The sequence below is a fragment of the Doryrhamphus excisus genome, linkage group LG9 (genome assembly GCF_037039965.1).
Source record: "Doryrhamphus excisus strain RoL-2023G ecotype Guam linkage group LG9, RoL_Dexc_Guam_v1.1, whole genome shotgun sequence".
NCBI lineage: Eukaryota > Metazoa > Chordata > Actinopteri > Syngnathiformes > Syngnathidae > Doryrhamphus > Doryrhamphus excisus.
Genome location: NC_136365.1, coordinates 3243594 through 3270275, shown reverse-complemented (window position 1 = coordinate 3270275; position 26682 = coordinate 3243594). Strand labels below are relative to the sequence as shown.

At 39.8% G+C, this 26682-nt stretch overlaps 2 protein-coding genes across 3 annotated transcripts; both read right to left on the bottom strand.

Moving 5' to 3' along the window:
- Positions 1–983: 983 nt before the first annotated feature.
- LOC131136895 (histone chaperone asf1b-B) lies at positions 984–4855 on the bottom strand. The gene is made up of 4 exons (XM_058084232.2): positions 4522–4855; positions 3589–3704; positions 3244–3420; positions 984–1774 (listed from the first exon to the last, which is right to left on the bottom strand). The coding sequence occupies exons 1-4, from the start codon at positions 4628–4630 to the stop codon at positions 1574–1576; spliced, it is 603 nt and encodes a 200-aa protein (XP_057940215.2). The 5' UTR covers positions 4631–4855; the 3' UTR covers positions 984–1573.
- A 407-nt stretch (positions 4856–5262) lies between these two features.
- LOC131136660 (complement C3-like) lies at positions 5263–24593 on the bottom strand. 2 transcript variants are annotated; one of them, XM_058083800.2, is made up of 43 exons: positions 24429–24593; positions 20164–20359; positions 19905–20067; positions 19715–19809; positions 19262–19353; positions 19007–19089; positions 18826–18913; positions 18646–18748; positions 17718–17838; positions 17503–17618; positions 17212–17358; positions 16085–16184; positions 15916–16010; positions 15644–15835; positions 15398–15553; positions 15183–15312; positions 14239–14307; positions 13970–14164; positions 13738–13861; positions 12518–12606; positions 12301–12440; positions 11968–12180; positions 11547–11610; positions 11367–11456; positions 11009–11215; positions 10487–10562; positions 10238–10397; positions 10039–10134; positions 9579–9729; positions 9305–9390; positions 8906–8983; positions 8399–8554; positions 8237–8299; positions 7730–7811; positions 7591–7639; positions 6837–6927; positions 6674–6763; positions 6502–6604; positions 6326–6415; positions 6057–6149; positions 5885–5968; positions 5629–5773; positions 5263–5505 (listed from the first exon to the last, which is right to left on the bottom strand). In XM_058083800.2, the coding sequence occupies exons 1-43, from the start codon at positions 24497–24499 to the stop codon at positions 5364–5366; spliced, it is 4974 nt and encodes a 1657-aa protein (XP_057939783.2). In that variant the 5' UTR covers positions 24500–24593; the 3' UTR covers positions 5263–5363. The 2 variants fall into 2 exon arrangements, with proteins under 2 accessions (XP_057939783.2, XP_078649323.1); XM_078793197.1 differs by having other exon boundaries at positions 6502–6763.
- Between the last annotated feature and the right edge of the window lie 2089 nt (positions 24594–26682).

Sequence of the window (26682 nt, the reverse complement as noted above, 5' to 3'; positions counted from 1 at the left end):
TCGCTTTCATAGGAGCAGATCCACATGATGCATATAAGATGCATGTAGCAGCAGTTCTGTGTACAATGTATACAATGTGTACAACGTATACAATGTATACACACAATGCTGCTGTTCCTGAGCCAGTCTTGCGTTTACGGACCCAAATTATGTTTTCAATTAATTGATGGGGCGCGGGTGTCCGTTACCATGAAATGTATATACAGTAAGAGTTGTTTATTGCGGCCAATTGGTTCCACACTCGAGCATTAATTCACAGGAAATAGAATTCCTCATTTATAAATCAAATTTTTTCACATAAAAAAATTTACAACCTAAAAAAATAAATAATTTATAATTTTTTTTGAGCCCTCTCGACATGAACTAACACCCCCTACCGTCACCTTTACACATGTATTACCCAATACAAAAGATACAATAATTTTTTTAAAATATGAATATTTCTTTTAAGCACAATATCAAAAAGAAGCATCAATATAGACTAGGTTTCATGTTTCAACATGGCGGCACCCCAGTGAAAGCTACATGGCAGCTACGTGTCTCCTGCAGTAATTTTTGTGTTTATTACTTCATTATTGTTTTTAAGTCGGGCGGCGTGGCGATCGAGTGGTTAGCTAGGAGACCAGGGTTCGATTCCACCCTCGGCCATCTCTGTGTGGAGTTTGCATGTTCTCCCCGTGCATGCGTGGGTTTTCTCCGGGTACTCCGGTTTCCTCCCACATTCCAAAAACATGCTAGGTTAATTAGCGACTCCAAATTGTCCATAGGTATGAATGTGAGTGTGAATGGTTGTTTGTCTATATGTGCCCTGTGATTGCCTGGCCACCAATCCAGGGTGTACCCCACCTCGTGCCCGAAGACAACTGGGATAGGCTCCAGCACCCCCGCGAGCGACCCTTGTGAGGAAAAGCGGTAGAAAATGAATGAATGAATGTTTTTAGGTCTAATGTCAGCAAACTTAGATGACACTCAGCATCAAACAAAATAACTTTTATTTACCCAAGTACTGATATTACAAAAAATTCCAAAACATGTACAAAAAAAAAAAGAATATTGGAAAACTTTATTTACAAAGATGTTGACCTCAACATGGAATATTTTCTCTCTGTGATCTTTAAGAACATATACTGTATGGCGTTGCGGTGTGTTGTAAGTTTTACTTGATGCGTCACGTTCTGAGAGGCATCTACTGAGGTAACGTGTTTTATTACGCAAAAGCCGCCTGGACGTGAGGGACCTACTGTGCATTTGGATCAAAACATTCAAAGAGGGAATTCTGATAGTCAGCACTTTTCTGAAGAGAGTCAAACTGCAATTGTAGTAGTTTTGGAGGAATCTGGAGGTGTGCATGTACTAAATATTAACTTATTAACACATTCACTATCTCACTTATGAGACAGTACTACAAATGGTATCAATTATGGTGGAAACCTGTCATGATTAGTTGCGTGCATTTGTGTGTTGTACCTCCGTGTCCTTTTTTCCTCCCAGTTCTCGGTCACACTGAGCATTTGTTGTGTTGGATTGTACAGCAGGTGAGAAGTGCTGGGCAGTAGAACTCATCCGAGCGTTCTTACATGCAGTCCATGGAATTGTCTGGCATTAGTCCAAGAGGTGGCATCTTCCCTGGTAGACAGGAGGCTGGAGGGAGCATACCGCTGATGTTGGGAGATGGGTCCACGTTCTCGCTGTTTTCAGACTTCTCTGCCAGACGCTCCCAGTTGATATGGAAGCGAGTGACTCGGGGGTTAGAGGCCAAAATGTTCCTCTGCAGCTAAAAGTTTCAAACAAACAGAGGTCAAATCTCATCATAAATATATTCCGAATATCAGAATATTATAATTGAAGATGTAATATGGGCTGCACGGCGGTCGAGTGGTTATCAATAATTAATCAAGTAAAGCTTGTGTCTCACAGCTAAGAGACGAGGGTTCAATTCCACCCTCGACCGTCTCTGTGTGGAGTTTGCGACTCCAAATTGTCCATAGGTATGAATGTGAGTGTGAATGGTTGTTTGTCTATATGTGCCCTGTGATTGGCTGGCGACCAGTCCAGGGTGTACCCCGCCTCTCGCCCAAAGTCAGCTGGGATAGGCATTCCTTGTGAGGATAAGCAGCATAAAAAATGGATGGAAGGACTTAGATTGTTTTGTGAGGCTAATCACTAATCATTTTTGTTGATGCCTGTAATCAATAAGCTTCAAGTTGTGTCTTTACATCTACAACGGTTTCACTTATTTCCAGCAACCAGAAGAGGGCGCTATTGATTCGGAAACAAACAGTTTGCAGCCTTAATGGAGGAATTGAAACAAAAAGAAAAATATAATAGTTTATTGCTTGATACTTGGGGACCAGAAACAGTGAAAAAAGTTAATGGGGTGAGTCTCATCATTATTATAAAAATGGAAACAAAAATCAGCATGCTGTATAACATGTTGAAGTGTAAACAAGTGGGCAGTGTAAACAATGCCAATTTTCAGTCATTCATTTTGTACCGCTTATCTTCACGAAGGTTGCGGGGGTGCTGGAGCCTATCCCAGCTGTCTTCGGGCGAGAGGCGGGGTACACCGTGGACTGGTGGCCAGCCAATCACAGGGCAAATATAGACAAACAACCATTCACACTCACATTCATACCTATGGACAATTTGGAGTCACCAATTAACCTAGCATGTTTTTGGAATGTGGGAGGAAACCGGAGTACCCGATAAAAACCCACGCATGCACGAGGAGAACATGCAAACTCCACACAAAGATGGCCGAGGGAGGAATTGAACTCGGGTCTCCTAGCTGTGAGTTACTTGATTAATTCTCGATGTACTAATTATACGGTAATTAATATTATCCATCCATCCACTGTCTATGATGCTTATCCTCACTAGGGTTGCGGGTGTATGCTGGAGCCTATCCCAGCTGTCTTTTGGCGAGAGGCGCAGTACACCCTGGACTGGTCGCCAGCCAATCACAGGGCACATATAGACAAACAACCATTCACACTAGATAAGACATAATATAGACTCACATGTGTTAGCATTGGGACTTCATCTCATCGACATACTTTTACTGACACCTGGTGATCAGTGTAGAATACTAGATATCCTAAAATGAATTGTGAATGTCTTATATGTGTATTTTAGGTCATTTAGCCATTTGTATGCTTGAAAATGCTTAATAATATATAATAGAATCTGACAACAACAATAACACGGCAAAGAAATGTACGAGGCCTGACCGCCATCTGGTACCTTGGAGTAGTCTGGTTTCAGAGGTGGGTTTTCTCGTAGCTCCGGGTCCGTGTACTCATTGTTGACATAGTAACCAATTCGGATGAACTCTTGACCGCAGTAGGTGCAGGTTATAAGGACTACGGTGACTCCTACAGCGTCCGTCTCTGGAATGAGACCCGTGTTTGGAGCATCGGCCTGGGTGGGATGCATGATCACACACACGGCAAGAAAGAGGTTGGAAGTTTGATCACATGATCATCACATCATTTGTGCAACATTATGCAAAACACAAAGCCGGGACTGAAAACAGATGCCAATTTCCCCGGCTCAGCAAATTGCAATAAAAATAAGAACACAACATACCTGAAACACAAACATGTGTCTGCCGGCTGGGACTGGGCCCACCAAAACAGAGTCCAGAACCTGGTCATACTCTTCACTCTCAGCTGATCCAACATAGATGATCTTCCACTCCAGATCTGACATAACACGTGATGTGACAATAGTAAGTTATATGATTCTGCTTTATGGATATTACCTCTCACATTTACACATCAAGCTCCATGGGTAGATCCCAATTTATTTTCTTAATTTTTATTATTAAATATTAAACCTATATATTTTCTGTGGTGTAGTTTTGACAAGATAAATAGCCTGGGGGATTCTGGGGGTGCTTAAGGGTCTTATACAACCACTGATTGACTGTTTCATTCATACAGAAACCCTGTGTGTTGTCTAAATAAAAATACCAGTTACATCACCTAACGCAATTTATATTTAAAAAGCGCTAATCCAAAAATAATATTGAACACAACCCACATTAGAATACTACAATGTTTCTGTACGAGGCCGCCAGTGGAAAAAAAAGTTTGGACACCCCTGACTGACGGCATTAAACTATGTCGAAAATCCAGTTTGTGGGTTTGGGAGAAGTTCGCGGCAAACCATTTAATCATTCTGTGACGACACAGACGCAACCGCCACAAGCCAATCAGCTATCTCAAAGTAAACACGTGCTCCCACGTCAACCTATCAGAGCATACTGGAGGCGGGGCACCGAACCATACGCGCCAGCGCCAATTTTCAACATGTCTGCTAAAATACGATTGACTAACACGGACAGCAAATAAAATAAACACATGAAGCAAACAATGGACTCGTTTCAAAGAAGAATACACTCATATAACGCAAAAGTCTATATTAAAATAGATCGAATAGCTAGGCGATAATCGATGGCAAACATGTCTACGACATGAAACGAATGTGTTTTATCCTAAAGAGGGAAATCTTACTCACCTTCGGGTAAATCTTCCATGCATTCAAACGTGATTTCAAACTGAAAAGGATTCCCAAACGGACTCGGGTTGTCCAGGACAGCGACATTAAGTACCTGTACCTTAGCCATACCACTTCTTCAGACAAAAAGATAGCACCGTTACGGCTTAGCTTACTTTTTTTACGTAAACGGAGTTTTAATCGCTACTTTTGCGTCGATGTTAACTCCTACAACACGCGCTTGCTGGGATTATTACTATTTTCTCCGGCAACAGCAACATCGACCGGCGGGGACTCAGCTCAAGGCGGAAGTACGTCACTTCTTCTACTCCACTCACGCGTTGACTGGAATCACTGCTGCCCCCTACCGTTCAGTTGTAGAACAGCGAACTGCTTATCATTGAGAACCATTCAAAATGACTTCAATACATAATCAACCAATAAATATATTAAAGCTAAATTAAATGCATGCTACATGAAAAAATAAAACTCAAACTGCTAGATATTTTTCTTTTCACAAGTATTAAAGACATGTTTTTTTGTTGCAAATCCCACAGTTAAATTTGACTATTGCTCACATGTGGTGTCTATTCTGAAAATGGTTCTCAAGGTCAAACAGTTATACTATGCTATAGAAATATGTGAATATCATATAAATATAAGTATCATAATAAATATCATCATCCACCACTTAATACATTGACTGAATTTTCTCTTTCAAACTTGAATTCATGAAGTCAAAATAAAACGGAGACAAAGAGATTTGGGACAATTTCAATTTAATAATGATTTAATTTCACAATAGCAGAAATTGTTCAAAATGAGTATTTCAAAACTACATCATTGTATCAGCATGACTCTGACTATTGCTCACATCCAAAATCTGCATATTTCTTGACCAGCTGTTCCATGCCTAAGCATGTATGTCTGAATTGCATTGTTTGGCACTCTGGAAATGTGGGCCAATACTCCAGCCAGGTTTTCTCTCCGAGCACATACTGAAACCTGAGGAAAGAAAGAAGAAAAAAAAGTTACATTCACAAGATGTAAGAAAAAGACACCATAAAAACAACTTGATACAAAAGGGGACAATGGAGGGCGTGTGCCAACATGAACATAAAGACTTACGTTTGCCTCTGATCATCTCTGTAAATGTCTCTGGATGAGCCCATAATTAAATAGGTTTTGCCTATAACCAGATCTAATGCCTCCCTGCAGTGTGGATAGCTGAGGAATGTGCGCAGTTTGCCCTGAGCGCCCATATCGGTACTTCCTATCATGGCAAGGTGAAAGAAGATAAAAATTATGACTCTCACAAAAATTATGACAGCAAATACATGTTGGAAAGTTGAAATTGTGTGTAAAATAGGTAATAAAATCCCACCTTCTTTGACGACAAGCATCACTCGTGCTGTGTAGATGTCGGTTGACCCAGCATCAACAAAGTCTTCTATTTTCACCTGGTACACTGGGGACAGTCAAGTTGCATGTAAGCTTCGTCTTAGTCCATTTGTAGGAACTTTGACAGCCCTAATCTACAATAAACAGAGACTTACCAAAGTCTATCTTGCTCGTCGGTGTACTCTCACAAGACTTCTCTGTGCGCAAGTCGTTGCTGATTTGGCCCTTCTTCTGAAGACTGCAGTTCTCTAGATGGGGGGAAAATGTGTAAGAAAGTACCTTCAATATTAGGGCGTTTGTTTGGTCCAGCCCAGAAGGTATCATGCAGCTGCTTGTTGACATATACAGTAGTCTGAAAAGATGTTCTGACTACTGTGTTTCTGATTTTTTTTTTTTTTTTTGCATGTTTGCGGAGTCAACTTACCTTCAGCACATGTGCATTCATCATTTGTACACAGTTTCAGCAGCTGACCAGCTTTCCTCTCCGGATGGTAGAATTTCACACAGTCCGTCTCTACAATAATAAATCATTTGCATTGATCTCAATGAAATACACGGTTTGTGTATATAATAATTGTCTCAGCAGTGTCCTTGACTTACGATCATAGTATTCATAAACAGATACAGCAGCTGGTTGTAAAACACCCACTTTATACTTCTGGTGGATCCTGAAGCTGATTTCCTCCGGACGGGTGTGAGAAACCTGTGGATGTGACATGGCACAAAAGTGAGGCAGCTTTAGATAAAAAGTAATCAAAAGGTGATATAATACCTTGTCCAGATAGATGATGAGAGAGCCTTTCTCTGACAGCACTGAGTTCACCTCATACTTTGCAATGATTGGGGCACGTCCTTTGGACAACTATAGAAACACACCATCAGCCATCTTCTTCAAGGTGTGTAAGGTGTGTGTGTGTGTGTTTGGCGGCTCTTACTAAGTCCATGTCTTTGGTGTCGAAAGTATAACCAGTCAACATGCCAATGTCCAAGATTGACATAGTAGCATCATGCTCCTTGTTCTTGTACCTGTTCAGACACCAAACATATCATTTGCATTTCCATTTCGACCACAATAAAGAATTGATATTGTGTACATTTCATCATGGGTTTCCATCTTATGGACCTGAAACCTTTCTAAAATAAGAAACTAAACATACTGCATAAATTAGGGATATTCAGATCGGGGTTTTATGCTGTTGATCACATAATTGCAGTATAAATGTTTAGATGTATCGCTGGGGGTCACCAAGGTCTTTTTCTATAGGGTTGCTGGAGCCTATCCCAGCTGTCTTCGGGCCAGAGGCGGGGTACACCCTGGACTGGTCGCCAGCCAATCACAGCGCACATATAGACAAACAATCATTCACACTCACATTCATACCTAATTTGGAGTCGCCAATTAACCAAGCATGTTTTTTGAATGTGGGAGGAAACCAGAGTACCCGGAGAAATATTATATATATATAGTAGTATATATAATATATATAGTAATGATTATAGTATATTTTTAACAAAAGGCATTTCGTAATATCATGTATGGTAAATGGGTTACATTTCACTTGTATCCTTTACAGGCTTACGGTGCCACGAAAGTAAGTAACCAGATCGTTAACATGCCGATGACGGTGTCTGAATCCACAGTGGAGAAGGAATCAATCTCGCAGCCTTCCAGTTGTTGATTGTACTTACATAACCTCAATCTTTAGCTTGTATATCTTCTCAGCCTCCGTTAATTTTTCTGGATGAAACACATATCCGTATTTTCATGTTTACATGCAAACAGCGGCGTATACGCAAATGTTGGCTATTCATTCATGAATCAAATTACCTGGAATCAGTTGCACGGACAAGTTGAACTTGTCGCAGTCGCTGTCTTTTTGGGAAGGCATGGCATAATACAGCGACACCATCTGTCACATTGACAACAGAGTATCATATTACTGAATTTATTAAAGCAGCATTTCTCTTTAAAAACACTGTAGGAAGTAGGCCAAAGATGATAGAACTGTACTGATGAATTTGTATTTGTTACAAAGGTGTATTCTGTCTGGAAATGACAAAAGAGTTGAAGATATTGATTTAAAAAGGGTTTAAAGCCCGTTGTTTCAGCCACTTTTTGGACTATTTAACCACTTTGAGGTACCCCTCGGCGACGGCAAATGTAGTAGCTAACCATTTACAACTTTTTCATCTTGGCGCTGCTTTGTATATTTCTGCAAACTGTAAAAATTAATGACCTGACATTTTTTTAAATGAATATCTCATAGCACAGCATCTTTTGATACATTCTGGTGTCACATCCATCTCGAAAATACCCAGTCAGCAAAAGACTTACCGTAAGTGTTGCTTCTCCGCTACCTTCTGCAGTCACTTTCACATCCTGATTAATCTGCTTCATCTTTGTGTTAAAAAAAAAAAGTACACAATAGTATACAGATTAACACACATGTTGACGGGTGCAGAACGAAGAAACGAATGAGACAATAAGCGTTCTCACATCAGATGTTCTTGTGGTATATTGGTTTTCATTGTTGATGCTATATTTGATAGGCTTTGATCTACCAGGCAGCTCGATGTCCACTTTTAGATCATAGTTTGGCTCTTTGGCATTGGTCCAGTATTCAGCGATAGATTGATACACCATGATGGTAGCCTAGACAAGAGGAAAAGTTGCTGAGGTTAAATGACATGAAATTTGCATTGCACAGCAGCAAGAGTACAGAATCAGTTAAGCAGTACAAAATACACAATATAGAAAAATAGACAATATAAACAACCCAAGTATTAACAAAATCAACAGTTTTACCCAGAGTTATATACAAATACAGTATGCAGATAATATGGAAGAAGATGAAATATATGACCAGTCTACACACTGAGTTAATATGAGGCATTATAGAAATACTTCACATAGAACTTAATATATTGCATTTAGAGCCTTAATATTGCACGTGGAGGTTGATCAGATATCAGAATATATCTGGATGATGAAGCTGTATCTCACCTGAGTTGATCCATAACCTCCGCCAACCTTCCGCTGTTTGTTGAACCATCGTACCACAGGTCCGGCATCACTATAGGCCTTTACAAACAAATTCACTTTAAAGGTTTGCACTGCATTTGTGTGTATAAACTACAACAGCTGGAGAATGGACCAATAGAACATGATGGTACAGGTAAATCAGGTCAATGTTTGGCCACAATGTATTTAATTACCAGGTACAGTATGGCGAGGCAGGGAGGAGTTTTGTGCCCAATTTGGTGCTTTACAGAACAAATGGTCCTCCTATTATTATCAAACATAACTACTAAGTAATGCCAAGATATTTATATATAATCTCATCTACGGCGCCCATTTGGGCAGAGTTGGCTCTGACTGACACACTCACTGTTATTCACTCACCTGGGCCTTGACCAGAGCCAGAAGAGCATAGGCTGTAGCTTCCAGAGTATAAATATGTCCCTTTGGTACAGGCCAGTGGCTGAAGTCTGCAGATGAGACATACAAACATGCATATTTCTACATGATATATACATATTACTATCCAATATTATATTGGATTTTTAAAATACTCAATAACATGACAATATAATATGCCAAAATAGTAACAACAATTACATATATTATATTATACTTGAATTATGGTTTAAGCATTTTCGAATATTTTGAAACTCACCCGGGGCAGCAAAACTAAACAGAATCTCCTTGTTCAGTTTGTTCTTATTGGCCAAAGCATATGATGCCATGGCAACAGCGTACGGGTTCACAAGGCTGGGTAGACGCTTTTCCAAGTAAGCAAGAGCTTTGGCTTCGCTGTCTTCCAAACTCTGGATAGAAGGAGCGGAGCGAGTGTGAGGCAAAAAACAGATGGCATAAATATTAGTTATGTTTCTGATGATGACCATGAATACATTTTGCTTGTTTTACTTGTTTTAATCTAGGTTCAATCATTTCTACAAGTGCCATCAGCTAGAAATGTGAAGCCTTACTTCTTACCATTTTCCTTATTGTAAGCCCATAAAATAAAGAACCATCTTTACAAACAAAACAAGGACTGGAGGAAGGACAAAGTGTAGCTTTTTTTACTGAGTCGGGAATCCAGCAAATGTAATGTGTTTTGCCAGGGGAGTACTCACATTAACAGAGTCAGCGCAAAGTGCCCTTGACTCCTGCATTGCAATAAGATTAAAGGCCGTCATGGAGACATCTGAGTCTCCACCACGCACATCGCCCTACACACAAAAACAACATAGGCACACATAAGTACAGTTGTCAGTAGCAGCATCATCACAATAAATGACTGAAAAATGTAATTAAATATTAAATTGCCCTTACTATCATCTCGCCATGAGCAACCGTTCCAACTTCTCTAAACATGCCATCAGGTTGCTGTGCATTGAGAATAAGAAACTTGACCGCACTACATATCACATCGCTTTGCACTGCCACCAGCTGGTTGGCCATGGAGAAAACCTTGGCAACATAGGCTGTCAGCCTGGTAGAAGAGAGAGCACGCCACTTGATGTTTGATGTTTATTTGCATGCACAAGCTCCTCCTTGATGTGGAAGTATAAAAGTGCTCACCAGCTGCTACTTTGTCTCCCGGACCACACAGAGAAAGAACCGTCTTTTTTCCGGAATGCAAGTTCATTTTTGTAACCTGTGCGCATGAAACATATTTTTTCACCACCTTGACATCTAATCATCATTTGTAGATCAATTTGAAGAACGTTGTAAAACTTGTTTTTTGTAAAAATATGACTCAAAAGTCAAACAAAACATGGAGTGCGGCTTGTGTATCGGTGTTTTGACACCCCTATTTCCTAATTCGTTTGAACCTCGTATTAGTTACACTCGTATTTGTATTTGTTTGTATATTTATTAGGTATACTTTATCATGTTATACGGTTATATATAATGACCTCCTGCACTTTCAAATAGGTTGACAAGCCTGTGTTGAGAGCATGTGAGTGAAAGTGGTACTTTCCTATTATAGTAGTATTATGTCGTATACAATTAAGAGTAATTAAAAGCCGCAGCTTTCAAAGTCTAAGGAAAATGTAGTGGCTTATGCACGGGAAAATACGCAATAGAAAATCTACCGACCTGTCTTGATGTGTTGTAGGGCCGTGGCACGTTTTTCAAAGCCTACAGTTTCCCACTGGTTAGTTTTGTCCAAATACGTGGTTGCAATTACAGGCAGGGTCATGTGGATCATGTTCTGCTCGCCACATCCTCCGGGCTGATAGATCAGACTACCCATAGACGTTCCAGCAATGGCATTTTCCACGAGTAGACTCACTTGTTCTCTACCTGTATAAATAAACACACAATGAGTACATAACATGACTAAATTACATTTAGATTGTCAGCTCACTTTCATATACTGTAGGAGAAATGGCCAAATGTCCCCATATTTTTGTGTACAAATTGTAAAATACTGGCTACAAAAATGATATATCACCTATCACAGAGATCTGTGTGCTTGTGGGTGAGTTGGGTACCAAATTTGTCTTTGGAATTTGGCTGTTGAGAGTGACTTCTTGTTTACCCCCTATGGCAAAGGCAAAAACGCATTACAAAACACAAACTATTACGTTGCATTGTTCTTGCCATAAACATTTGAATGTGCAAGGAAACTCACCTTGACCTTTATTGGCAGGATCAAGGATTATTGTCTGAGGAGATTTAACCAGAACACCTTCTGACTAAAAAAGCAAAAAGAGGACATTTTTAGAGTTTGATAAACAAAAGTAAACCTACACAGAAACATAATGGAGATCAGGTAGAAGATGTTTGTATGCAAAACTAATGGTGCTTTATATTGTATTGCAGAATTTAATTGGGATGAATCCTTCAGCTGATGTGAAGTGTACACCTGCATCTACCTGGGGAAATAAAATTCTGTACAGCCAGGTAAACCTCAGTTTTCAAACGCCCTAGTTTGGTTGTAAACAAAAAATTTATCAAAATTTAGAACGTCTCGGTTTACAGTTTGTTTTTGTTGAATGACATTTTTGACCAATAATGACAAACACTGTAAAATAAGATTAATGTTCTCTTACCACCACACGCAGCATCTTCATGATTCCATCACCAAGATGCGAGTCTCTCACAGCAGCTTTGATTTCAATACCAAACTGTCCTTCCTTCATGGGAATGATGATAAAGGGTAAAGCTCGCGTTGTTTGGGGCCCGACTTCAACCTCCTGGCGGAACCTCCTACGCTTGGAGGCTGCACTGCATACATGCTCCGTCTCAAAAAGATCCACACGTACCTTGACGCAACAGATGAAGAGGGCATCTGAAGGATGGACTTGGCTTTATCGTGTCTGCCAAAAAAGTGACTTGCTACTCTTTAAAAGATGAACCAGCACGGCAAATGCACACAGACTTACTTCTATCTCATTGGGGCTGTAGTTGTGGAGAATTGCTCTAATTTCAATCTGCTCTCCACGCACAGCAGAATAAGGAAGCTTCAGGTCAATGAAGAAATCCTTCCTTGCAATCACCTCTAAAGGCTTACTAACACAGATTCCTAAAAGATACCAAAAGTTAGTTAGAGCAACTAGAGTGATTGACTAAGAAGAGAGACTGGTGTGAGTGGATTCTCACCATGAGTTCTGGATAGACTAATGCCCATGAACTGCCATGTTGTGATGGAGTCTTGCAAGGGAAAAGAACTCTCATATGATGTGGTGGCACTGAAATGGTAAGAAAAAGCTTGATATTTTTGTACGGCAGAAATTATTCTTTCCACATCAAGGTTCACCTTTTTGCGGCCTCTCTGTTTTGTGGATTTTTAAAAGTGCAATTTTGCATACTTTTCATTTAACAGTGTTATGAACGTTAATTGTGTTCTGCGTCCTGATTGGGTTACGGGAGAACCGGCCCATTGTATTCGGCGTCCTAAGAGAGAGAACCCACCTTCTGATTGGCTGCAGACCATTGTCAATCAATCTCAAAAACAAAAAAATATGGACGTCAGTCACCATTCTGCTTGAGTTTCCATGACTGCAGAAAAAGCTAATTTTGTCTGTTCCTTGTCAAAATCAGTTTTTTTTTTCTGAACCCACATTACTGCCTGTTCTACTACCGATTTATAAAGACCCAAAAAGACTAGAAACAAACATTTTTTTTCTGATGAAAGACAAGAGTCTATAGTTTCAATGTTTATGTAGTCCTCAAACTTAAAATACTCTGTGGGTTTTGAAAGTTCAGCAAAAATGCCCCCTGTGAAAATGTTTGGCAGTCAGTGAGTTAATAATTTCTTATGTGTCAGTTGATCATTAAAATTCAGCAAAGGTTTGAACTTTGAGAATGTTTAAACAAGAAAAAAATGTCAGAAAGAGTACATGCTTGTCTGAGAAAAGTGTATCAATTGTATGGTGGTGGGTTTTATAGCCTTAAAACATAATAATAATAATAGGGGAAAAAAATAAAGCTGAGTACTTCACGGATGCCACTTACGGCAAGCTATTTTGAGAACTTAATTAACCCCCACGATAAACGAGGGAACACTGTACTGCCTGTACTGGATGTATTGCTATATAGCAGCAGGCCTACTGCATATTACTAAGTCCATTTGAACAGTTTCATGAGATCCAATATAAGAGCTTCATCAAAACTTCAACCATTTAGAGTAATCAACATTCATGTAACAATGTTTATTTTTGTGGTTGAAGTTGGCACTGGTGTAGAATTAGATTAGATTACACAATTATCAGATTTTTTTACACAGCTCTTGTATTGATCTCATTACATTGTGCATTGCTACTGAATGAAGTGGAAGGTGTGTGTATATACTACAGTACACACATACTCCGTTTCCTCACCAGTTAGGCGTTTGACTAGGGCAAGCAGGCAGTTTGATATCAGTCCAAAACCAACTTTCAGGGAATTTGGTGCGGGTGTTAATCTCAATGTTTTCCATGTAAAATTTAGTATTCTGCTGTTCACCTTGAAAAGAGATTTAGAAATTGTAAATTTACATTTGACAAACATTCAAGAGAGACATCAATTTCAGCGAGACGTGTTACTACATCCCATGTGTTGTTGATCACTTACTGCGTGCAATTTTGAGGCTGTCGTGCTTCATGTCAGCTTGCTGACTTTCCAGCTCTTTGCAGCAATGCAGGAAGGCCTCGACACACTCGGGGCCATCAGTGACATATTCGCTGCGCATTTCACAAGTGTACGAGAGAGGAGTTTCACTCATGCCATCCACACAACATTCCTTTTGTATCCCTTTATATTTTTCCGCTGAGAACAAAGAACATATGAAATTGGTGTACAATGACAAAATAGGCAGAGATGTGAGCAGTGGGCCCTCCTACCTAAGGTTGTTGTAACCTCCATTAGAGTAGAAGCTCGTCTCTTCCTGCTGGTTGATGGACATTTCAGCTCTGGAAGTGCAGCGTAGTTTGTGTCATGAAAACAAGTCAAAATTAAGTCCCATGGACTTAATTGAAGTAAGTTAAATGAGTAAGTTAAATGTGGCCCGCAGGACACTAGTTTGAGGGCCCCGCCTTGATATGAAAGTTTAATGTTAGTGCGGCCCGCGCAAGTTTGATATGGATGCTGTATGGTATCATGTACCCAGAAAAATTATTACGTTTGATTAATGTTCATGTTAAAGGTTAAATAACTGTTAATAGTTATCCTCCCTATCCGTGTGGAAGTGGTAAGTTTTTGGCTATTTAAGTTTAAAGGAAATAACTTGAAGGCTACCGTTTAGGTCGTTAGCTCTCTAGTTTGCGAGTTAGCATGTGTCTCAAGACCCTGCAGTTGCGCAATATGTTGTAAATAAAAAGAGTATAAATGTGACTATAGTCGTGTTTTGTCATGTCTACAGGGCTCTAATAATGCGTTGTTAATTTTAATCTGAAAAAAATAATTTGTCTACCCACCAACTATATGTGATTTCTTAAGTTTTTATTATTTGCCGTTTTATTATTATCACTATATTTATTTATTTATTACTGATTGATTTTCTTTATTCTTGATTTGTTTATTTATTTTTCATCTTATTTTGTGTAGAAAAATAAAAAGTAAGATATTTGAGAATAGTGGAACGTTTTATCAGAGCTTTTCTTGTAGAAAATTGGAACCAAAGTGAAGTTTTTTAAAAAAAATTTGTTTTTAATAAATGCGTTTTTTTTTGAAAACCTGATGCGGCCCAGTCTCACCCAGACCCGATCTCCAGTGGGCCCCAAGTAAATTGAGTTTGAAACCCATGTTTTAGACTATATAAAGTGAATAAGTAAAGTTGATATGTCACCTAGTCTGTAAGGAGTCCCTGATGCAGTGTTGGTTTCAAACAATAGCCCGGCATCATAGAACACACTCATGCCATCCTTGCCTCCACCTGGAGTGCAGCCGGTGTCGTGCTGCTCCACAACATCCCACACCTGTTAATGACCAAGAAATAAGTCATAAATAACTGTAAAATGACATACTGTCGCACTGTGATTTGCTATTGGTTAAAGTTCTAGCCTTCTTCTGAGTGAGACGATGCTGTTTGTTCAGAACAAAGACGCCTTTGTCAACTGCCACGAGTCCCACAGTGGCGGTTGGGTCTCCAGTGACTCTTAATCCAAATAGCTTGGAAGGCTCAAAGGCAGCTGAAAGCGTTGTTGATTCCAGCTTCAGCTAAATGTGAGGACAAAGAACCAAGTGAGTTTCACACACTGACAGGAAAAAAAGTATCTCTGATATTCCAAATACAACTTTTAATTTTACCGAGCCCATGCAGGAGTCCTTGACATCCACCCAAACAGAGTCAGAGACCACCTCCTTTTCATTTGCATGGTAGTAAGCTATGATCCGGAAAGACGGCAACATGTCTTTTGTGATGGGAACATTGATGGAGATCAGAATTTGCCCTCTTGTCCTGAAACGACCGTGTTTCACCAGTTGGCCTCTAGCGAAGATCTAAAGAGGCAGTTGATATGTCAGTGTTCATTTATGAGAATACTTTTGTCAAACACACACTGCCACAAAACACCACTCACCAGGTATGTGATGTCAGTGTCATCATTTGACTGCCTGTGCAGATTAAGGTTGATTTTCATGTTTTGTCCCAAAACCAGTTCAGCTGTATCCACCCCTACAAAAGTGATACTTTTGAAGACGACATGCTGAAGTCATCCTAGTCCATGAGATGATAAAAATGTCATTTACCTATGTGGATGTAATTTTTGCTTTTGGTGTTATACGGGAGTACATCCATTGAGGCAGATGCTTGCCTCTCTGCGGAAATCTTCGGGTCGTTGGTTATCGCCTGTAGTTGAACAAAACATGTAAAAATGCATTATTATGTTCATATTATCATGAATTACTATTTAATCATCACACTCAATGAAAACAATGCACAGAAAGAGAGTCAGCAATGTGTAGTGTAGGGGCCAATTATGCCGTCTTTGGGTTTAATTCACCTGATTTGTTTTGGAGTAATCTAATGTAATCACTGGGCCAGCGCCAGTTGGTTCACGGCAATGCAATTTGCTGTGCCGTCTCGTGTCGCCACTAAGGTGCCTAGTGGCGTGCAGTGGGTCAAACTGCTTCCCAACTGGCTTGTGGTGGCCCATAACGAGTATATAATTGAGTTTGGTGGCAAGAAAATTTCAAAATGTTTAAAATCTTTGTGTCCACCAAGTGGAACCAAACAATCCGCCTATTTGAATCCACTAGAATGTAATGCCGTGAGCCAAGTTGCAACAATGATAAATGCTATAATTGGTTGAGCACTGGTGGCACTTTCAACCCTCTCACCGGTCTATTAGATAAATCTGACGTCATATTTGCCACCTTGGTCAAAATTAATAATTAATCACCATATTAAAAGTTTTCCAAGATGTCCACAATATGTATGCTTGTAGTGTAGCCTACTTAATGAGACCACAAAGGCTGGGATTACACTGCATGGTTGAAGTGACACAGTTCTGTTAGTTTGACCCAAATTCACAGTATGCATCACAGCAGTGTTGAGAGAAAATTCGAATGACATATTTTCAGAAACCTCATATTATATTTTCAACATATGACAACTGCTTTGTCAACAGTGGAAATTCACAACACCATGGTAAAAAAAAAAAAAGTTCTCTCCGAATAAAAGCACATCTCGGCGTATTGAGGCATGTTTAGATTTAGGGCTAAAACCTGGAAAAAGTATAAATATTTTTGGCCAAAAATCTGCATATGTGGGGATGTGAATGCTGAATGGGAAATGTGTGGGGATCTACTGTAATGATGCTTTACTTTCTAAACAAGAAAGCTTCTAAACATGAACTTTATTTCAAGATACTTACCCTGATGGTCATTTTTGGATCCCTTGCGAGTGTATTAATGGTGAGCTTGGCAACTCCATTATCTGTGGTGAAGCCACGCACCTCACCTGGGTTCACCACCACAGGAACACCTTGTGCTGGAGATTTATCAGGATTGAGAACTTCAACCTGACGTCAGAAAACAGCAAACTTATCACATCAACAAAACTCAAAAGGTATACGTTTGCTGCTCTTGTGATCATGTGGTACTTGCAAGCAATTTATTTTGTATAAATTCAAAACTCCACAGACTTTAACTGCATTTCAACATACCGTGACATCAAAGGACATTCCTGGTTTGAAATATTTGGGCGTTTTCTTGAACTGGACAGTGTAAGGAGATGTGACAACCTGGATGCCTCTCAACTCTGCCTCCACCATTTCACTACCTGTGAACACAAAATACACACACAGCAAGGTACTTTATTACTGCTGTAGTTGAATTGTTGTAATTCCCACGTGATAAATCGCTCTGAGCGTTGACCTACCGCTTTGTGTCAATACGCTGACAGACACAAACATCTGATGTCCCACCAGCTCAACGATGTTCGGGAAGGTTTGCGTGATTTGTGCTCTTTTGAGTGTGACCACCCCAACACCTCTATCAATCTAAAAGGTCAAAACACTCATTGGATGAATAAATAGTCAACGTTGCTTTGCCAGTGGTGTTGGTCCATGTATAAGCCAGTTTCAATTCAAAGTGGCAAGTGAGGGGTTAGTCATGTGTTTATTTTTAATGTAGCGCAATAACTGACCTGTTAAATTAATAATAAATTAATGTAATTAATTTAATTTAAAATATATATTTTTTTCCATATAAATGAACTTCCCTAGTATGTGTGTCATAGTGGTTGTGGTTGGCATAATGAAGTTTAATTTCAATTTAATCAGGCAAGTCATTGTTCAAATTTTGCCTTGCGAGACAGAGCCACTGTCAACATTTGCATTTGAAAATAATTTCCTGGAAAATAAGTGAAATTCAGGTCAAGAGAGAGAGAGAAAGAGAGAGAGAGAGAGAGATTCAATCTCCTGGCTGTTAGTCAACAATGAAAAATAATTAACTAAAATTGAAATTAAACAGCCATGATGGAGTGGTTAGCGTTCTGGACTTTGGAGCGGACGCCTTGTGTTCGAATCATCAGTATTCGTCAGGAAGGGCATCCGGAATTTAAAGGGCCCAAGCCAAAAATCAGTATGCGCATCAAAAAGACCCACTGTGGCCACGCCATAATCAGGAAAAAGCCGAAAGAAACAAACTCAAAATTAAAGAATAAGCTTTAAAAACAAAACAGTCCTTGATGATCAAGGTCAATTAGTCAAATGCCCACCCTTAATAGCTGCATGAATATGTATCCACAGTCATGCTGTATTACTAAAACGAGATGTAAGATAAGTTAAAGCATATTATGCACTTACAGATACTCTCTGAAGAGATGCAGGAAAGCTCTTCTTTTGGCCATCATGCATGATCCCAAACACCACATACGCTGTCCCATCGACATGCTTACCAAAAAGATACCTAAACCACATGACATTAGGCAATTGATTATGACACAAATATAAGTAATCGCTTTCCTGCACAGAACATTCACATACGTGGCTCTGATGTTGACAGTGAACTCTTCACTGTCCTGGTAGAAGAAGGAGACCAGAGGTGTCAACTTGACTTCAAAACTGGGGAGCACTGAAAAAATAAAAACATTGTTCGGAAATGCGTGCAAATAATAAAGAATACACTTTTTTGGGGGAGACAGTTGATGATATAAGAGGCGCTCACCATACTCTTTGACCTCGAACTCTGCATAGAAACTTTGCTGTGGACGACTTTGGAATTTTGCCACCACTTTCCATACTCCCGGACTACAAACAGAAATTTAGAAGAAAAAAAAAATCCATGTTCAAGAGAGCACACAGTAAGATCCAATAATGTGTTCCGTGCCTGTCGTATTGTAGTGTGATACTTTTCATTGTACATCGACTCCGTGGTTAAAATGCTGACTTGTCTCATAAAACAAAAAACATAATAACTCACCTGACAAGATTGGAAAGTTGAAACCTTCCAGAGTGCATCCCTGACTTCAGAAAAACTGCTGTTTCAAGTGATAAAACAACGCCTTCTGGGGTCTAAGAATAAAAAACACGGGGCAACCATGATTGTCAGAGTCACAATTTAAAACCCTGTATTTTAGGTCCTGGCTGACTTTCATGCTGCCAGTCTGGGTTCATTCCCACTCAACGGCTGGTGATTGCAATCAGTTCAGGGTGTAGTCTGACCTTCGGGAAGGACTGCAGCTTTCTGTAGACTCTGAACAGTATAAGCGGTATAATGAATAATGGATTGATGATTATCCATCCATCGGTTTTCTAGACCAGAGGCCAAAATGTGGACTACGGAATCAAGACCAAGTCAGCTGCATGAAGGTCAGCTACTTTATGTAAACCACAACACTACCAATGACCAGAACAAGTGAGACAAAATACAAACCATCATCTCAATGGTTATGGCGGCATCTGCGTTGTTTTGGTCATCTCTCTCGACAGGTTCCATGCGGGGCGTGACTGCAAACATCCTGTAATTCACTGAAAGACAGCAGGACAGGGTTTTATCCTTTAAAAGGTAAAGGACAATGCATGTGTTTTGAGCTATTTGGTTCAAATGCTTATGCTTTGCCTACCAGTGCTGTCAGGAGTGTAGAGATTCTTGTCTGTCTGGATGAAGATATAGCCAGACTGGAAGGACACCAACACAACTTTTTCCAGCAGTCGATCGGGAAACTGGGCTTGCAGGTACACATACTGCTTCATGTTAGGATCGTTATTGAAGTCTGTTGCAGGTATCTAATGTATGAGGACCATGAAATAGCAAAGACAAACATGTTGTTTTCAAGACCACAGAGACTCCACCAAAATACACCTGCAATATCTTTCTGGTACCGTAATTTGCCCAAAGGTCTGGAAGTTGTTTGCGCTATTAAGGGTCACCGATGTGAGCCCGAGCGTTTTGGTTTTGGTGGGATGATTCATGACCCTGATGTCCACCTTAATGTCACCCCCAGTGCAGTCTTGACACTCCACAAAAATGTTCTCTGCTGTAGCTACCCGCAACAAGTTGGGGGCAGACATCACCTTCCTGCAGCACATTAGATAGGGAGAACGATTAGGAGCATAGAAAATACAACCATTCACACTCACATTCATACCTATGGACAATATAGAGTCTCCAGTTAACCTAACATTATATTTTTGGAACGTGGGAGGAAGCCGGATTACCCACAAAAAACCCACACACAAGGAGAATTGCAAAGTCCACAGAGAAGATGCTCAAACGGAGACACAAACTCGCATCTCCTGATTGTATGGCCAACATGCTAAGCATTAGGCAATCGAATCGTACGTACAACCGAAGCAAGAGCTTGGTTCAAATTGCCTGTTCCAGAGCCAAGACGTTGAAGGAGTCCAGGTTGGGGGCCTTAAGAGCTTCTGTGATGAGACTCAGCACCACCAAGGCCGTGCTTCTCAGTCGGAAAAGGGTGAATTGCATCCATGGAGCTGGGAGTGAGGTCTTGGCCCAGATGGAGGAGTTGAAGGTTGGAGAGTGAGGTAGAGTGGGAGCAACTGGGGGCACTGTACCGGACTGTCATGGTGAAGAGAGAGCTGAGCTGGATGATAAGACTCTCAATCGACCTTTTTAGCATGACGCAAAATGAGATGGCAACTAAAATAAAATGTATCATATCATATCTAGTTTTGTACAGGGTCTGGACAACGGTGAAAAAATAGATAAACCATATTAACAAATTTCACACGATGGAGAACAAAACACTGCGTAAACCATATGGCACAATTATCACAGCTAAAAAAAAACACAACTACCTTTAAGCGGTATCTGCAGGCAAGTCATTCTGACAGGTGAAGTGAAGACAAGTAACAATATGCATAATAATCTGTTCATATTTTGTTTGTGATTATTTTGAAATGATGTTTACCTGCTGTTTGTATATCTGAGAAAGAGCAACGTTGCATTATGGATGCCTAGTGCTTCATGCAGAGTTGATTAATTACTTTTTATATTAGTTAATAATATTCATTAAGAGCAGGTCTTACTCTTGAGATGCTTTGCAGTTCACCTCAATAAAGGTGGTTTCAAATAACCCTTAAAATAATATTCCTTATCCTTCATACTTTAGTTGACAAAAACACTAGAATAAAAGTACATCAATATAAATGACTAATGTATGACTAAAACTGAATTAAAGTGCTATCAAAATAAACAGCGGTATGAAAGCCAACAGGTGCATACACAGGTTAATTGCGTACCTACTGCCATCTAGTGGAAAAGAATTGAATTGTTCTCCCTGTCACTACATCACTGGTATAGAAAGATGAATAAACATACCTTTACAGTCGTCCCTCTCCACATTGTGGTTAAAATTTCGCAACTTCAATTCATCAAACTTAAATACACTTCAATATATTAATTAAGAAATCACGCTGTTTTGTGGTTCAATACATAAAACTAAAAGTCAAACTAAGCATGAAATCATAATGGCGAAATGAACTATAATACAAATATCAGAGAATAGGTTTGGGTGATATTATCATGTATCACGATATTTTTGGGAAGTATCACGATATGACGATATAAAATTTTGAATTCAGCAGAGTCTTGTATAAAAAGCTACAAATCTTAAGCCATAAAATGAGACGTACTAGCTACACAACTAGCTAACTTTTCTAAGACGAGCTGCGTTCAAAATAAACGTATTTTTTTTCACTCATAAACCTTCCTTACACTAAAGACTTGAAACACTACGTGGTGAAAATATATGAATCGAGCCCGAGTCGCACACGCACAAATACACAACTACTTGGCGTCCGAAAGGAAGCTAACCCCTGTTAGCTTCACCTGCTAGCTTCACCTGCTAGCTTCCCCCTGCTAGCTTCTATTAACGCTCTCGACGAGGAGAGTCAGTCAGCTTTCGCCGGCGTTTGTCACCATTTCAACCTGCTTCGGTCGGTAGGTCCCCCGAGTAAATACTTCCCCACACGAACGTTCCTTCCCACCAAGACAACATTTTATTCATTAACTCTGCATTATAATTTGGGCCTGTATAAGTCATTTCTGTATCATTGGTCATTTTGTATCATTAATAGATAGATTAACTCTATAGTTAAGAAGATGCATCTGAATTGTGATATGCAGTATTCTGCACTGGTCACTCTGTGTTATTAGGTGAAATATATAAGCAACAGAGGGCGGCACGGTCGAGTGGTTAGCATGCAGACCTCACAGCTAGGAGACCAGTGTTCAATTCCACCCTCGGCCATCTCTGTGTGGAGTTTGCATGTTCTCCCTGTGCATGCGTGGGTTTTCTCCGGTTTCCTCCCACATTCCAAAAACATGCGACAATGTGAGTGTGAATGGTTGTTTGTCTATATGTGCCCTGTGATTGGCTGGCGACCAGTCCAGGGCATACCCTGCCTCTCGCCTGAAGACAGCTGGGATAGGCTCCAGCACCCCCGCGACCCTCGTGAGGAAAAGCGGTAGAAAATGAATGAATGAATTAATATAAGCACCAGACTGCCAGAACAACAGGCTTCTATTGCAGGTTTGAATGATCTCACAACAGGTACAATTCTAATATTATAACCATAATAATAACACAGGCTACTGTTGCCTGCGGTTATACACATAAAACTCAAATCTGAACCCCAGCCATAACTTCCATTCCAACTTAATCTTTGTCTTAAATGGCTTATTTTTTATGATTATATCTGCTATATTGGGTAGAATGAGCGCAAAGCGACTCTGCGGGTGTTATTCCATGTCCACGAGAGCTCTAATAATGTTAAAACCCATATTTAAAAGGTTGTAAGTACATTTTTTATGGCCTTACACTGAAAATATTCCATTATAACGATATTATAGAGAAGGAATCATACAGAAATTGAAAACAACTGACCACTGTAAACAAGGGATTATTGTATATTATTTATAGTAAATAAAGAATCATTTTCAAACCAATTAAGTGAAATTTGATCACACAAAGGTGTGCCATGGGAAATTGTTCAATTTCACTTCACAGTGGTTGGGAATCACTGGTATGTATTGTATTGTATTGTGTAGAGATCGTGTTTTTTTATACATGGTTTGCATTAATTTTTTCTGTCTTTTCACTCATCGGCACTTTTGAATGAAAAATGCAGCTTGTTCATGCAGTCTTTCTGACTTTGATTTAAAAAACATACAGTTTTTTCTCATCATGTTGTTCATGCCATTCTGTTGTGTCAACAAATCACCACACTTAACCCTGTTCCTGAATGGATTCAATCAATGACTCAGCTATTGATTTTAAGGACCCAAACCCAGCATTCGGTGAATGTCATCACTTGAACTGTTTGCTCTGTCTGGTGTCATGTTCCACTGTGCAAACATGGATCAGCTATGGACCATATTAAAGGCCGCGTTACCTTGACTTGTGCAAGAGCAAACTGGTGGTTTGCTCATCATTATGTAAGTGAGGTAAGTCAATGTTTATAGTTCTAAAAACTTTGTCAATCAATTACAAATAAGTAATGTAAGCTAATGTGGCTAATGTGCCTCTTGCCCAAAGTCAACTCGGATAGGCTCCAGCTCATGTAGAGTACCTTTTTTTGTTTGCACCTGCTCCTGTGCTCATTTATAGATACAGTAGATAGATACCGTACATCTGGAATGGGTAACTACTCTGGTAAGGGGGGCAATCAAATATCACTGTCAAGTTAAGTTTATTTATATGGCCCTTAATTACAGAAGGGCTTTACAAGCTGGCAACAATCGACGACATCCCCAGATCTGAACCACCATCCGGGCGAGGAAAAACTCAAAACCCGATTCAGGGGAAAAAAGAAAGCTTTAGAAGGGACTGCAGAAGAAGGAAATCTCCCTTCCAAGATGACCAGGCTACAATGGATGTTGAGTGGGCAACATATGACACATTATGAACATCCATCTATTTTCTCTACCGCTTATCCTCACTAGAGTCGCGGGGGTATGCTGGCTAGCTGTCTTCAGGCGAGAAGCCAATCACAGGACACAAGACAAACAACCATTCACACTCAAATTCATACCTATGGACAATTTGGAGCTCAACAGACAGATAGGTTTGAGCATTCACACTCAATGAAAATGTTCGAAAATGAGTCCCAAGTTTACTTACAATGGAGCTCCATCAGCCACAGAAGACAAGAAGGCCGAGGCCAACAAAGCCAGCAGCCGCCGAGCAGTCATGGTGTCCCTTTTCTTGAACTGCTGTCAGTGTAGAGTCCAGCACCGCAGCGGTCCCCTTTTATGCCCCTCTGCATGCTCCTCTCGGCCAATCGCCTCCCAAAGCATCCACATCGGGCACTACAGTAGGATTTCCCAGCAGCAGTTGAGAAACTGAGTACCGACAAAGGTCATTTCAAAGATAAACATGAAGAAATCACTCACCAAACCGATTTAAATTAATTTTGCTCCTTGAAATAAATACACACAATGAATATTAGAAATATAACATCTTACAAGACAAATATCAAATATATAAAATGTGATACAAAATCACATTTGAATTGAATGAATACCAATACAACAAATCTTTACGTGGAATATAAGATGACCATATATAGTAGTAATATATATTTACTTTCAGATCAGATGCATTCATCATTAAAAAAAACAAAACATTATTTTTATGTTGTAATTCTGAACCTGTTGACTAAGTATTTCTTTTGAACATGTACAAGCACACAAGGTTAAAGTTGTGTAATCTCTGACAAACATTTTTTGGGAGATTTCGGCAACATGGAATTTACTCTGGTGACCAGTTAGTGCACTACAAACAGATAATTATTCATATAAAAACCCAATTTAGTGATCTGTTGGATAATTACATTATTTATTATTTATTAGGCAGGCCTTTCTGTAAAAAAAACACAGATGATAACCCATTTTCACATACAACTGTGAAACCTTTTTGATGTTTTGAAACCTGTGCTTTCCTCACTTTGTTTATTTTTGATAAAATGATCAGCCTCGCAGCTTTATGAAAGAATATTGAATTCAGAGCAAGACATTCTCATACCTCTTTCTTTTTAATTGGTTCCAGACTAGGCTGTGATAAATGAATTCCCCCAAAGTAAGATGGAGTTTGCATGTTTTCTCCGCGGGTACTCAGGGTTCCTCCCACATTCCAAAAACATGCTAATTGGTGACTCCAAATTGTCCATAGGTATGAATGTGAGTGTGAATGGTTGTTTGTCTATATGTGCCCTGTGATTGGCTGGCGACCAGTCCAGGGTGTAGCCGGCCTCTTTCTCGAAGACAGCTGGGATAGGCTCCAGCACACCCACGACCCTCATGAGGATAAGCAGTAGAAAACGAATGAATACACGGTTACAAGGATACATCTGCACATGGTGGACACCTACTCAACAAAAATAGCTTTATTCTTAACTTTTTGTTTCATAATCGTTTTTTTTTGTTTGTTTTTCATGAGGAGTTCTTCCAATTATTACAGATACCCTACAGACATCTATAGTCTACATTTCAAATAATGAATGACATACATTACATTTATATGTAGAGAGTGTTGAGTGTGTGCGCATGTGTGAAAATACAACATCCACAAGATACAATAAATTAAAAAAAAATGCCTACGAGAGTGAAAGACTTCTGATTGGCTGAGTTGGGTCACGTGACCGTTCTCAATTCCATCTGCACATGGTGGAGATCCTACTCAACACAAATAGCTTTATTCTTAACTTTTTGTTTCATAATCGTTTTTTTTTCGTTTGTTTTTCATGAGGAGTTCTTCCAATTATTACAGATACCCTACAGACATCTATAGTCTACATTTCAAATAATGAATGACATACATTTCATTTATATGTAGAGTGTTGAGTGTGTATGCGCATGTGTGAAAATACAACATCCACAAGATACAATAAAAATAAAAAAAATGCCTACGAGAGTGAAAGACTTCTGATTGGCTGAGTTAGTTCACGTGACCGATCTCAATTCCATTTGGCCAGGTAGCGTGGGACAGTCATAGTTTCGGCTGTGCTGACAAAACGCCGCCTCGTCTCGCTGGATCAAAGTTGTTGCTGTTTTGGTCACTGCTTCTTTAACCTGGGATCTCCACAAACTTCTCACCTCATCTGCACAACATTTCCACAGGTAATTGTTTCTAAATGGATCGCGTGTAACTTTTGAAGGCAAGGAGCTCAGCAGTCAGCTGAGCGGCTCATCAGAACAGGTGGAGCAGGACGGGCTGCATTCCTGCCCCCAGACACCCGCATCCTCTTCAGCGGGCAGGTCTGCCCGCCACTCTTAATTAGCCAGGGATACCAGTAAAGAATAGTCAAGCAGAGGTGTATTTAGACGTGAATTGTTTGGATTACAACAGGAAGGAAGTGTGTCTACATGACTTATTG